Source organism: Pagrus pagrus (assembly GCF_965226575.1).
Source record: "Pagrus pagrus genome assembly, chromosome: 2".
NCBI lineage: Eukaryota > Metazoa > Chordata > Actinopteri > Spariformes > Sparidae > Pagrus > Pagrus pagrus.
In genome coordinates, this window is record NC_140186.1 from 17,696,891 (window position 1) to 17,711,181 (window position 14,291).

The 14,291-nt window shown below is 40.3% G+C and overlaps 1 protein-coding gene across 4 annotated transcripts; it reads left to right on the plus strand.

Moving 5' to 3' along the window:
- The first annotated feature begins 3,187 nt into the window (after window positions 1-3,187).
- fip1l1b (FIP1 like 1b) lies at window positions 3,188-13,092 on the plus strand. Of its 4 annotated transcripts, none has more exons than XM_084364993.1 (17): window positions 3,188-3,460; window positions 3,855-3,909; window positions 4,555-4,621; window positions 4,784-4,896; window positions 5,325-5,389; window positions 5,489-5,593; window positions 5,688-5,818; window positions 6,481-6,599; window positions 7,098-7,205; window positions 8,019-8,072; window positions 8,872-8,971; window positions 9,089-9,239; window positions 9,341-9,422; window positions 10,899-10,954; window positions 11,198-11,387; window positions 11,568-11,714; window positions 12,415-13,092. In XM_084364993.1, the coding sequence occupies exons 1-17, from the start codon at window positions 3,382-3,384 to the stop codon at window positions 12,557-12,559; spliced, it is 1,767 nt and encodes a 588-aa protein (XP_084221119.1). In that variant the 5' UTR covers window positions 3,188-3,381; the 3' UTR covers window positions 12,560-13,092. The 4 variants fall into 4 exon arrangements, with proteins under 4 accessions (XP_084221119.1, XP_084221121.1, XP_084221120.1 ...); XM_084364994.1 differs by having other exon boundaries at window positions 3,189-3,460; window positions 12,418-13,092; XM_084364995.1 differs by lacking the exon at window positions 7,098-7,205.
- Window positions 13,093-14,291: the final 1,199 nt, after the last annotated feature.

The following is a 14,291-nucleotide window of genomic DNA, read 5'->3' on the forward strand; positions in this document are numbered from 1 at the left end:
CTCATGGAAAGATGAGTGAAGAGAAGCAGGAAGTAACGCCAGAGCAGTTCACAGCATGAGGGAAAAACAGATGAACAACACATGAAACTGAACTGCACTCCTGCTCTGCTCTGTCCTATCGTACACTCAGTTGCCAGTTTATTAGGCACACCTCGCTAAAACTACCTCAAGTCAGCAGTCCTGCAATAAAATGTCGCCTGAAGGTTATAATGTGCAGTTAGTATTGAATTTGTTTGAGAGAAGTGTTGATTCAATTGCATCAAGGATGTATTGCATTACACTACAGTTAATTAGTCCATCCTCTGATGCAAATGGGATGGACTAAATAATAGAAACACCTCTGTAAAACAATTTCAACTGAAACTTAATATGATAACGTTCATTAATGGAGGATTTATGGCAGGGCTGTCATATTAGACTGAATAGTTTGTAGAGTGTTGCAACGTGTGGTGTTGCTGTCCTGTAAGAAAACACGTACTTATCTCCAAAATGTGAACTTTTCTTTTAGTTTGTTTTGTTTGATATGTATGAATGTTTTAGGAATGCATTAAAGAAATCCTTCATTTTTTAAAGAAATCGGTCAATCTCCAAAATTGGGGGCAACATGATTTTCACTGGACTCCAATAATAGTCTTGTATGGCGAGTTGTGTGAATTATTATACTTGCAATGTAAATCTTGAACAAGATACTTCTGCAATAGTATCTAAATATGGTGATGTAAATCAAGCAAATTTGAATTGAAATGTGAGTACTCAGAGGGGAAGAGAAACGGTGGGAGTATTAAACAGAGAGACGGAAGAAAAAATATCAAATGGGGGAAAAGAGTAGAAGAGTAGAGCAGAAGACACTGTGATCACAGAGGCAGATTCAGAGACGAGTAGCAGAGATCGGAGAAGAGATGAGACTGGGGGAGACAGAATGAATGCAATTTCCATGATCAGTTTAACGGAGAAACCATTGGCATCCCTCTCTCTCTACTGCCTCCCTGTGTGTGTGTGTGTGTGTGTGTGTGTGTGTGTGTGTGTGTGTGTGTGTGTGTGTGTGTGTGTGTGTGTGTGTGTGTGTGTGTATGTGTGTGTGTGTGTGTGTGTGTGTTTAAGTGTGTGTGTGTGTGAGTATACTCTGAACACACAGAGATCCACACAGAAAGCTCACACATGTGATGTGATACATTAGATGTACTTGTGATATGAACCCCTGTGTGGTTCTCAAATAGTGGGAAGCAAATCAATGTACTCAAATATAAAATTACCATTGTGTGTGTGTGTGTGTGTGTGTGTGTGTGTGTGTGTCTATGTCCACATGTACGTGCATTAACATGTTCACTTATTAACCTAATTCCAGCATCAGATGCATCCAAGTATGTGTGAATTAATGTTGTCCACACCTCTGTATAATCACCACTGTACAGAAGTGATAATAGCCAAAGTGGTGGTGAGAAGAGAGAGTGAGAGAATCCACTGATTTCCTCTTCATTTACTGACAAAGCTTAAGTGGACGAAGCCTCCACTTAACTGGTCAAGGGCCATAAATGCATTAACAATCCTTTATGCATTAACTTCTTGTGCAAACAGAACCACAACATCAATCATGAGAGACGTTTCGCTGATGAGGAAACTGCAGCTGCTGCTGGAGTTCACAAACTTATGAAAGGAGGAATACGGCTAGTAAAAGTGTTGTTCATTTAAGCCGATATTTGTGAATTGAAACACTGTCAGAGTTCATGTGTAAGTACATGAATGGGAAACTGATGATAGATATGGTTGATAATGCTGGGAACGATGTGATTTTTATATTGGAACTACCAAGATAATCATGCAGGATGGGAAGGATGTCAGTACAGTTTTTTTAGAGAATTTAAATTCAGAATTACTCAGAGGGCATTACATTGATTAAATCCAAGATCCAAGACCTACTAAGCCGATACATGCAGCAGTGCACACCTGGGTCAGTAGAATTAGTTCTTCTCACAGCTTCTCAATCTGGATTTATGACCGAAGGTGACTGTGATTTACTGCCATGCAGCCTGAGCTCAAAATGTGTTTTAAACTAGCTTTTAGTTGCCCTGCGTTACTTTATATCTTCTGGATCATGATACATTTTCATATATTATTTAGTCTCATTTAATCTTCTTATTTTTCATTGTATAATAGTATGAGTGTCCTCTGCTTCTGCAGTCAGAGAAGTGGTATACAAATACAGTAATTAAAAGCTATATATTTGTCTCCTGCTTTACATCTGAACAGTTTTAGTTATAGAGGCTATCGATCATTACACCCTGTAGCTGCTCAGTAAATCCATTGTACAGTCTTAATGCATTTCCTTTGCAATCCAGTGATTAAAACCTGAAACTTCTCTGACTAGCTGTGTTATATTTAACAATTCCCCATTATTGCATATTTCCACAATTTCTGGCCAAAAGTATGTGGACACAAATGAACACATACTATTGTGTTCTGTTGGTCCAGTTATTATTTGCCTCAAGGTCCCAAGAGGGTCAGAAGTCTCCTCAGCCTCTGTGTCATATGACTATTATCATTTGTGAAGTAGAGTCAGAGCATTCAGTCAAACCACCTTCTGTAAATCATCTTCACTTAGCAGAGCTTTTCTTATATTATGTGTGTATTGTTTGTATATTTACTCAAGCACTGTACTTAAGTACAGTTTTGAGGTACTTGTACTTAACGTCTCTCTCTCTCTCTCTCTCTCTCTCTCTCTCTCTCTCTTCTACTCGACTACCATCTGGAAAACAATGTTGTACTTGACCTCATTAGTTGGACCTATTTTGCAGTTTCAGGTAATTAAATGAATCCATTCAACTGATAGATTATTATTAACTGTAATATATTGAGCTACGCAGCAACATATAAAGAAGTAAAAATTAACTCCACTTTTATCAACTGCTGAACATTAAAGTACACACAGCACATTAACGCATCACTGTTTATAATAAGGTGATGCATTATTCTGAAATAGGTCATTCTCCATAATTCTGTACCTAAGTACTTATGATGAAACTATATGTGCTTTATTCACATAAGTTTGATTTTGAACGCATGACTGTTTTTGACCACAGTTATAGTGACTGACAGCACCTACATGACCCGACCAGCACCATGTGACTGAAGCGTGGTGTGTCTTCCTGTCCTCCAGGGGGCGCTGTGTCTCCCGCAAAACCACTTCGACCTTAGCGGGACACCAACAACATCTTCCGGGTTCGCACACACTCGCAGAGGTTCGAGATGAATCTATGAAGGCATAATTTATTTTTACATAACCGCGTTTCCCCGCTGAAGGGGGCAATAGTAGCTATAACTACATTCAGGAGCGTTTGTTGAACGTTGTTTGCTGCTGGTTTATCGCTCCGTGTTTAGCTGAACATGTCTGCGGAGGAAGCGGACAAAACAACCACCACTGATGCTAGCGCTGGAGATGAGGAGGAGGAATGGCTGTATGGAGGTACAAACAAAAAATAACATCCAATGTCTGCAAACACAACTCCGCATGGCCGTCAGACACGTGAATCAGTGTGTGTGTGCTGCTCTGTTATGTTCATGAGCTGCTAACTGCTAGCTGTGTGCTCTAATGACAAGATGAAGCTAGCTTGAGAGCTAGCCTGGAGGCTAAGCTAGCAGCGCCTGTTTGATTTGCTTTTGTCGGCCTTTTGCAGCCGTATGATTTGAAAAAAAACATGGCAAAAGATTCCTCTGTCACATATAAACTTAGTATGTAACCTTAAAATGTAGTAAATACTCCTTCTGTCGCTCTCTGGTAGATTTTGTGCATAAAACATGGGCAACTAATGAAAAGCCTCTTTGGCTAGTTGTTAAAATAACTGTTTTTCATTTTTCAGATGAGTCTGAGAGCAAAGATGAGGACGAAGAGGCCAAACTGAATGCTGCAGTCAGGTATTTGACATCTGTGTTCACCCTTATAAACACCTTGGATTTGTGTAAGTGACTTAAATACTCAGAGGACACCTGTTTACATCCGGAGGAGGTGGTGCTGTTCAAAGCAGCTCGAAGAGAAAACATACAGTATAAAGAAGCGTCAAAGTCTCCTGTCAGTGTCCACATCCACAGGAATGAATGCAGATGTTTTATAAGAAAATAATATATAATAATGAGATAAATAGGCGGTTGACCAGTTCTGCCTTTTTAAAAAAAATATACACTTTACAGTTGTATACTTAAAAGTAAATAAGTTTACTATCGATGCACTAAAAACTGTCTTAGTATTTCCCAAACGATCACACAGATGTAAGCAACCAGAACCACCGGGAAAAAATCACTGTACAAAAATAATTGGATCAAGTTGTCTCCTATCAAAGTTGACCCTTTAATCCTTACATCTGCATCGTTATTGTAAAGTTGGCTTCAAAGACTTAAAACCAATGCTCTTATGGAGCATTACTTAACTTCACACAGGGCTGGGGACAAACATAACAGCTAAGAACAAACGTGCATTTTTGTCTGAGCATCTATAATCTCAATGTGAATGAGTATTTGGTTGTTATGTGCTATCTGTATATTAATGCTTCGTCTTGTCAACAGTGCACCTGTTGACGCTTCGACAGAGGATGCCGGTGCACACGCAACAGGGAATGGGGTGGCCTCTGAGGTAGGCCGCTTTCATGCACACAGTCACAGTTTGTGTTGCAACATGTGCTGTGCTTTTTGTCTGTTTTGTTTTTGTTTATGTACTCGGACATTATTCCTCTTTTAGTTTTTTCTGTCCCTCTGAGAAATGCTTGTCTCATCCTTTCCCCCCTTGGTCTGTCAGGCCACAGGTGAAGCTGCAGGTGAGGATGTTGACAGTGACAGCGACAGTGATGACGACGACGATGACGTCCGCGTCACCATTGGAGACATTAAAACTGGAGCACCACAATACACGTAGGTTTAAGTCAAAATGGTCAATGGCAACTTTAGATATAAACTAACTTAATGTCTTTAATGTTAGTTGTAAACAGAGAGAAATTGGTTGTTCCTAACCGATGCTTTTTTTGTTTTTAATGCTGAAAGCTCTTTGTCTCTCAAATTCAAATAAGAGTTTTGATTTCATAATGAGCTTGTTGGTGCTTTGGCGTGAAGTAAATAGCTTGTCTATTTATTGTCTAGTTATGGAGTGCAACATATAAAAGTAACTGAAACTGACATTGATCTGTTGACTATTCAGTTGGCAGACCAAGAGGAACAATCACCATAGAATTAACTGTTCTTGCTCATCGCTTGCACACGGTATTATATCTGGTGAATCTGACAGTAGATCTCGAGATATACTGTATCACTCAGAGGATTTTAATTATTTTTTTCCCTCCCAGAACTTATGGAGCTCCACCTGTCAATCTCAATATAAAGACAGCAGGCTCAAGACCATATGGACAAGGTATTGGTCCCTTTGTTTTCTTAAGTTTTTCCTCAGTTTTGACCTGAAAAGCAGCTTTTTATTTTCCATACTAATCTGTACTGCTTTTTTCATTAACAGCAAAGCTGAAGGGAGTGGATCTGGATGCTCCTGGGAACATTAATGGGGTTCCAGTGCTGGAGGCGGAAATGGAGTCCTTTGAAGAGAAGCCCTGGAGGAAGCCAGGTTTGTGTTTGTGTGGCTAATACTCTGTCAAAATATGTAACTGCTCCTTTAGGCATGTATAGTATTTCGCAACTTTTTTTGTGTGTGTGTGTAGGAGCGGATCTGTCAGACTACTTTAACTACGGCTTCAATGAAGACACGTGGAAGGCTTACTGTGAAAAACAGAAGAGGCTGCGTATGGGCCTGGAGGTGTCCACTGTCGGCTCGGTGACGAGCAAGATCACTGTGAGAGACGAGTGTTTACTCTGTCCACGTTTGTTTTTCTCTACCTTTCACCCCCTGTCTGTTTTCTTCCTCAGTCTCTCATCAGATAGTAGGAATCAGGCAGTTTGCCAACTTCCTGAATATATTTTTAGATCTCTCTGTTGCCTTGTTTGACTGGAAACTTCACATATAAGAAACGCTTAACTCCTTTTTTTAAGTAAGAGGAATATTAACACAAGTTTTCATGTCATACACGTTTTTCACTTACATAGTGGAAACCTGTGATGCTGATCCCGTCTGTACGGGTCAAATCGATGCAGAGGATCTTTTAACAGAACACATTTTCTTTGTCTTTATTTCTCATGCAGTTTACCAGCAATCTCACATTTGTATATTTATATCATGAATATGAAGTAATGAAACGGACAGCTTCAAATGTTGTCATGAATGAAAAGACCCACCTGTAAGCGGACTGCTTGATTACCATAAGCAAATTATTTTAACGGCAATTTTACAGGAACAACTCTGACCCAAGCTTTTTGATCCACATAAGCGGTTGATCATTGTAACTGTGACCACTGCCAGCAGTTTCCACTTTATTTCTACATTGTTGTAAAGAGACCATCTCTACAGTGACTAACACATTGAACTATATTAATAAACATATTTTGGTTCTTTCTTAGGTCCAGCAGGGCAGGACAGGTAATGAGAAGGACATATCCAGTTTGCCCGTTCACACCTCTAAGCCAGACTTCACATCTCCTGTCAACATGTACAAGTCTGCTGTCACTCAGGTCACCAGGTAACACTTCTGCTTTAATCTCCACTCAATAAGATATCTGATAATATTATGCACAAGCAGTTTCCCCTAGAAGTGATGTGTACAGAAAAAAGATTGTCACAATAACCGCAATAATAAAAAGCCAACTGCAGGGGATGGTAAGCAACAACCACAACTGTATGTGATGTTACCTGTCATGTTAACCCTTACCCTTTTTTTCTTTTGGATGTTAACCATTGTAGCTGCTTTGGTTGCAACACCAAATCAAACTTGGCCAGTTAAAAACGAGAACCAGGCAAATTTAAACGAGGCAATATGCAAAATTGTGTCCCAGAGCAGCTAGGCTGAGGAGACTCTACTCAGTAGATGTGCTGCAACCCAGGAGGATTCTCTCTGCTACTTAATATCCCTAAATCACAGAATTACAAACACAATAGCGTCCCACAATCGGCTACCACTTTGAGAATGTAACATAGCCTCCGTCTCACTCGCTCTTGTGCTTCTGGCTGCAAACACCAGCTCTCTTTTAGCAGATAACGCCAACTGGTCCTCTAATGATCCCTTCTGTCCAAAGCTGTGGCATATGCTTCCTGTGACAGACCAGAGAGACAGGAGTGGAGAGTGCAGGTGATTAGTTCAAGTTGGTCCCGCAATGAAACATTGTCCTGCTGTACCCCTTACAAAGTTCATATACAGAAAAGTTGATATGCAAACCACAGATATGTTTCCATCCATCTGTTTTTATGCACTTAACATAAACATAAATCATGATGTACAAGAAGCATGTCATTTTAATGTCCACTGAGGCCTCTGCTCCGCCCTCTTCCCAGTTGAAAAACATCTGTTAAGTAATGAGGAGACTGTAAACAAACATAAAGCAAATGCTGTATTTACACATATCCTCTTTTCTGCATGGTTTTCTGTTGTTTGAAAGGTTTGATTGGCATTTATTTTAAATATGTCGTCTTGCTGGGTCCTCTTCTTCTTCTGCAATGGTTTATTCACATATTTAGTCTTGTATGGTGTAACATGCATTAATTCTCATTTTCTTTTGCAGATTTTCTGGAAATTCATTTCAGATTTGTACTACATTTGGAAAGAAACTTTACTTATGTTTCTAGGAGAGGGAGGGCTAGAAAAAGACACATAAAAGATTAAGGATAGTGATCACACATCATACAGTTAACTGGCCATCTTAATGAGGCTGGTCTGTGTGGTAGCAACAGTTTGTGTTGAAGGAAACTGCACAGTGAAAACACTTTTTTTGTGTAATGCTTAGACAACATCTAGACTCACACTGACAAAACACACCTGGTCACATCCGGAGGTCTGTGGTTAAAATAGTTCGCCGTCCCACGGGCTGTATGTGAGTGTTTGTGTGTGTTAGAGCCGTTGTTACTCTCATCTCCTTTACCCCTGTCCTTTGTTTCAAAATGGTAGGATCTCTCCCCCTCAGTGGCCTGGCCCGCCTGTTCAGGACATGTCCTATTATACGTAAGTGGTCATGGCCTTGTCCTTGCTTAGTAAAATGGGCCTGATGGGGAAATGTGTTAAATTGAGGGGCCTGGCGTTTTTCTTGACCATGAAACGTGACCACAGAAAAACTCCCGGCACTACTTCCAAGGCTCCAAAGATTGTTTCTTTTTGCCGATGTTTCTGTCTGATGGGGTGGTTGATGTGCATGTGTCATAAAGTAGAAGGTTAACACAAGTTTGAGCTTTAGAAAGAGACATGAGAAAATCATCACGTTAGCTGAATCCACTGCTCATTGTTTTGGCAGCCTGTTGATAAATATATTTTTTTAGAGATTTTACAGATCCTTAAATATTCATCTCAATTTTTCTCTCTTTAAGTTACAACAGTAACAGGACCGTCCTCATAAAACTGTTGAGAGGCCCTTTATAATGCCTCCTTAATGAGTTGTATTTTTCGTTTGTGCAGGAAGTTAGGACTAGAGCCAGGCTGGCTGTTATTGGCCTATCACAGATATGCCAGTATTAGTGTATGTGTTGTTGATATCAGCCAATATGAAAACTTTTTGGTTTTAAATAACACAGTGCAGAAAACAATGCTTGGGTAAAATTTGTGAGAAGGCAAGATGTGGTTTGATTTGATGTTATGCATAGAAGGGTGTGAAATGAATGAGGACCGCATTGTTAGAGACTTTCATGTGAATTAGTTTAAGTACAATAGCTGTTATAGAATAGAAGTAGACAGTGTGTATGTGATTGTGTCATTTGTGTTGAATACTGCTCAGTGCCCTGTTTTTTTATTTTTTGTATTCTGTTTCCAGGAAGACGAGCGGTACTATAGATGTGATCGGTGGGGGCACGGCCACCATCAGCAGGGTTGAAGGGCGACGCAGACACAACCTGGAGGGCAACAATATCCAGGTACGCAGAAGCAAGACTGTCGCTCTGAATCAAACAAATGATCTTACAGACTGATTTAGAAGAAACTGCTCTGAGTGTGTGTTGTCATCACAACCTCTCCTATCTTTTGTTGTGCAGGTGATTGCTGAACAGTCAGATGCAGAGCCGACTCCAGCTAAGATCCCCACCTTCTTCCCCCCTGGACCAATTCCTCCAAACATACCGCCGCCTCCTTTCCTCCCTCCGCCACCCAATGTCAGCGCTGCACCCCCACTCATTCCCCCGCCCAGTAAGTTCATCATAATCACCTTTTTTTTCTTCTTTTTGTCAGCTGGATTTTTTATTAGCTCTGTTTGAACATCCTCTCTCCACTTTTTGCCTCCATTATAGGGTTGCCCATTACTGTCCCTCCTCCTGGTTTTCCTCCTCCACCTAGTGGGCCCCCTCCTGCTATCATCCCCACTATGGACAGGTAACACACATTTAAACACACTTGCACACACACTAAGGGACTTATTTTAATCTCACTAGCTAAGCAATAAGTGCAAAGCAGTGACTCGTGGGTGCACAGACTGTGTGGGCGACTCCACACACACCTGCTATCCTGGGTCATGTTGGTGCAAGGTGCAAAAGGGCGGTTTGAGGGGCTCAGCCAGCACATCACTGATCTCTGAGCCAATCACAGTGAAGCATGACAGAACTGGCTTCCTCAGGAAATCATGTTGTTGTCTGGGAGGTTCAGAGAGGCACCACAAATCTGAAGCCAGAGGCAGATGGTGTGCTTTTTATAAACAGTTATTCAGTACAATGATGATAGAAGCAAATCACAAATAATAGTTTAATGAAGCCGTTTTTACAATCCCATCATTCTGACGCTCTTTCAGTAATAATTCTGCTATATTTCACGTTGCAAATGGTTACATCATATCTTTAAATGTGACACAATGACACATGAGCAGCTGATTTAAAAATAAATAAATAAATAAAAAATGTGAGTTATAGCCGACCAGTCTGAGGGATGTGTGAGGAGTTGCTTTCTAGCATCCTGCCGTCACTTGCATGTGATTTAATGAAGATAAACAGTGGACAGTGGCACATCTCGACTCTGAGTCTGCAGATTATCAACATACATCTGTCCTGTTGTCTTCAGATGGCGAGATTGAGATTTAATGCACAGAAGAAGAAAATCTTAGTGCAGTGAAAAGCAGCAGTTACTGTTATAATAACTCCTGTGAATTTATGGATAATGGCAGACTGAGTGTTTTACTGGTGTTCCTGCTTGAAAGTCATTAAATTTTATTTTTATGATTCCAGTTTAAACATTTCTACTGGTTACAGAGTGTTTAATTGAAATAGCTGAACTACATTTCACCCATTATTCTCTTTTTACAAATAAAAAGGTCTGTCACCCATCCGAAAGATTACTAGCCAAGTGATTCCCAGGCTGCATGTATCTCAGAGGTTTTTCTTCATTTCTACAGAATTGTAGAAAGTGTCTTTTATGAAAAATCATATGAATTTGACTCTCTGAGTTTAAAGTTAATATTTTCCTTTTATTACAAAGTTGCATTTTGAACTTGACAACCCATAAATACAACAAGAACACACAGAATGATACTACCATACTGTCATTTCTGTCTGAGGAGAAAAATGTAGTTAAATAAATGACCCAGAGTCCAGCTGAAGTCAAAGTGCATTTTATATCTGCCACAGAATATCTATTGCTCTAAAAATCACTTGTCCTGTTTTCCTCTTTGAGGAAAAAAAAGGGGGACATTATATTCTATTTACTGTATGTTTCACGTTGTCGCCCCCTAGTTTTTCATTAATTCATCTGAACACTTGTTAGATTCCTGTCTAAATATATATGGAGAACTAACAGCCAGTTAAATTTCTTCACACATGCATGCATGCACTGTAACATGTTGCCTTTCTTTTGTTTTCACAGTGGCCACCCTGGAGGTTATGATGGACGCTCTCTCCCCCCTTACCCGTTCCCTCAAGGTAGGAAGCTGTACAATGTAATCAGATTTTAAAACCTCAGCAACACAACAAATGTCTTGACTTGTTTCCTGTCCATTGATAAGAGATCTGTTGTGATGTATATGTGAAAATGACTGGAAAAGTATGTAAAAGAAGGCAAACAAGGATATTCTTACAGATGAAAGCTAATGAGAATTCCTAGTTATTCACATGGCTGGTGTTAGTATTGTCTAATTTGACTCGGCTCTTCTTCACATTTTCCAGGCGCCTACCCCCCACCCATGGCTGGAGGCGTGCCTCCTCCTTGGCCCACCATGATAGACAACTCCAAATCCTGGGACTACTATCCCCGCCGAGACGACAAGAGAGACAAGGAGAGGGAACGGCCCCGAGAGAGGACACATGAGCGGGAGAGAGAGAGGGAGCACAGCCCTTCAGCTATGAGCTACACCAGGTGAGAGGGACAAACACACACACATTTGTGATGCACTCAGTCAGAATCAGACTGATAAAAATATTTGTTAATTTACTTCAACATGTAAAAGCTGCATTTTCCAACCAGAGATTGTGCATTATTTGGTGTGCATGCAAACATCACATTAAGTACAACTTCTTGTTCCTTCAACTTTCATAGTGACGAGGAGCGATATCGTTACCGTGAGTACCAGGAGCGGGCTTATGGAGAGAGACATCGGGAGCGGGCAAGCCGAGAGAAGGAGGAAAGACACAGAGAGAGGCGGCATCGAGAGAAAGAGGAGGGACGCCACAAGTCCTCTCGCAGGTAAATATAAGAACATACATTTATTTTTCTCTGAGACCAATTGATTGTTCATTAAAACATCCCCTGAATATATAACATATGAACAAGTATGTGATCGAAGCAGCTGAACAAAAATAAGTTCGAGACTGATCTTAACTTTTCTTGTCATACTGGTGAAGATGCAGACATGTGAGCTGTAGCCTCAGTCATTTACATCATGCAAATACATGACATCATGTATGTAGCCATAAATTTCACATTTAAAAACTTTCTTTAATCTTAAAGCAGATTAGCTGGAGACATTTAAAAAGTCGGCTGGAGATAGGAGCCAATGTTGTCTTAACAAGCTCGCTAGCTACAGTTCATATAAAATCTGACAGGTGACAGGTGCAAAAGCCAGCTTCTCATTTCTTGTCGGTGAAATGAGAAGTTGCTTATGTCTACCTCTGAAATTTAGGGCCCATTGTTTAAAAAATAACAAAAAATGTCAGTATTGTAAGCTGTGTGTATTACGGCTCCATGCTGCACCATCCTTTTGGCTCCATTTAACTTCCCATTTTATTTCCTTCACTCACTGATTGTCTTGTCTCTCTTTGCCCCTCTCCTACCTCCTCACCTTACTGCCTACCCTCCATGCCCTTTACCTCCCCCTCTGATCTCTCGCCTGTACCTCACACTCTCCCCTGCCCTTTCCACACTTCTGTCCTTCTCCTTCGATTAGCAGCAGTAGCAGGAGGAGGCATGACAGCGAGGAGGGCGACAGCCACCGGAGGCACAAACACAAGAAGAGCAAGAGGAGCAAGGAAGGCAAAGAGGCCAGTGAGGAAATCGGAGCAGACCAAGAGAACCAGGAGGGCATGGAGTAGTGACCACTGCCTCCTGCTTGTCCTCTTTCTCTGTCCGTCTCCAACCACCAAGATAAGAAATGAAGCAAAAGGGAGAAGATGAGACCAAGAAAACCAGGAAGTCACAGTGATCGATTGCGTCCTGTCACTTCCCTCTCCATCAATCTCAATTCTCCTTCATCCTGCTGTCGTTCATCCTCACCATCACTTCAGATGGAGAAAGGTTGGAGCAGAGGAGGTGGTGAAGGAGGGATGGCAGTCCTTTTTACTTCATCTGTCTTTCCATCACTAGCTGACAGCAGACAGGACGTCAATCTGTCTTTGGCCTCCTCCTCCCTCTCTCCTCGGCTCCCCCGACCCTCCTCTCTGAGCACCGCTGTAACGATTAGGTAATGCTCAGAGATTTTGTTGTGTGATCATGATGATCAGCAGATTTTGCTCTTTTTCTGTCACTTGTTTTTTTTGTTGTCCTTTTGTTCTTGTTCTGTATGAAGACATCTATAGAGAGCTCTCAGTTTGTTAAGTTCAATTAAAAAACACTTTTGATAAGATGAGTTTTTGTGATTTTCTTTCTTGGAATAAATAGTCCAATAATTCTTTACATATATTCCCAGGGTTTTTCAACTTAAACTAGATGGCCATTTTTTGTAATTGGTAAAAATAAATGTAGTCTGAATAATTTTGGATTGTGAACTTGATTTTTTTAAAAAGGTTTTGCTGGAGAAATTTGGAAGTATTACCATAAGTTAGTTATAGATTGAATGGCCCGAGTATACAGTATTTTAACGTGTTTATGGTATTTTATGTTATTTGCATGCACATAAGATTACATACAATCTTATACTTCAAAGATAAAACGTGTCAGGAGAGGTCCAGAGGCCAATATAACTCTATTATTCCACACATTCCCTCTGGTCTGTTTGCTTTGGTTTCATGAGCTCATTGAAAAGTGAATATATGCTGGTGAGGGAGACTGTTTAGAGCCATCTAGAGGATGAAGTGTGCTGCTGTTGTGTTAATGATACTTCTCTCGCTGGGACACTGCTCCTCTGAGCAGCTGTGACAGTCTGATAAAACCAATCACTATCAGTAAAGAAGAGCCAAGTGTGCACCTGATTTATTTTGCATCTTAATGATTATATTTGATTGATGTTTTCCTCTATTAATGAAGTCTGCCAGCTGTCCTGCTGAGATTTGTAAGTATAGTAAGTGAGCAGAAGCGAAGCCATGATCACTTTCATCATGATCACCAGCATGTCTGCATCGAAACTGGGCGACTGAACTGAAGTTGCGACCTCAAAACATGTTTTTCAGTTTGAAATCACTGCAGATCAAGTCCTATCAGGGAAAACAGTGATGAAAAAAAGTTGAACACGTTAATCCTGCAACACTGAAACATATGTAGACACTACTGCACAGATAAATGCTTACAGCTGTTAAAAGCAATTACATACAAATACATTGTACATATACATTAGATGCTGTACACCTTCATGTGATAGTTTGTGTTACAGCTTCTTAATTTCCTAATACTTTCCAGTTAGGATTCCTGAAAAGAAATAAATACAGTGTGGTATAAATTATAAATCAAACAGGTAAAATGCAGGTTATTATTCCTTTATAGTTAATTTAATTTTTATTGGGAACTATTCTATGCTTGTCTCTACACCAAAGTCAAATTTTTACATGTTCAGCTGACCCAGTTACACTGATTCAAGCTACTTCATGCTGTAGAAATTGATTAGAATTATGA

Coding starts and splice junctions, on each gene's coding strand:
- fip1l1b (XM_084364993.1), top strand. CDS start 3,382: ATGTCTGCGGAGGAAGCGGACAAAACAACCACCACTGATGCTAGCGCT. Junction 8,073..8,871: donor CAGGACATGTCCTATTATAC/GTAAGTGGTCAT, acceptor TTCTGTTTCCAG/GAAGACGAGCGGTACTATAG. Junction 10,955..11,197: donor CCCTTACCCGTTCCCTCAAG/GTAGGAAGCTGT, acceptor CACATTTTCCAG/GCGCCTACCCCCCACCCATG.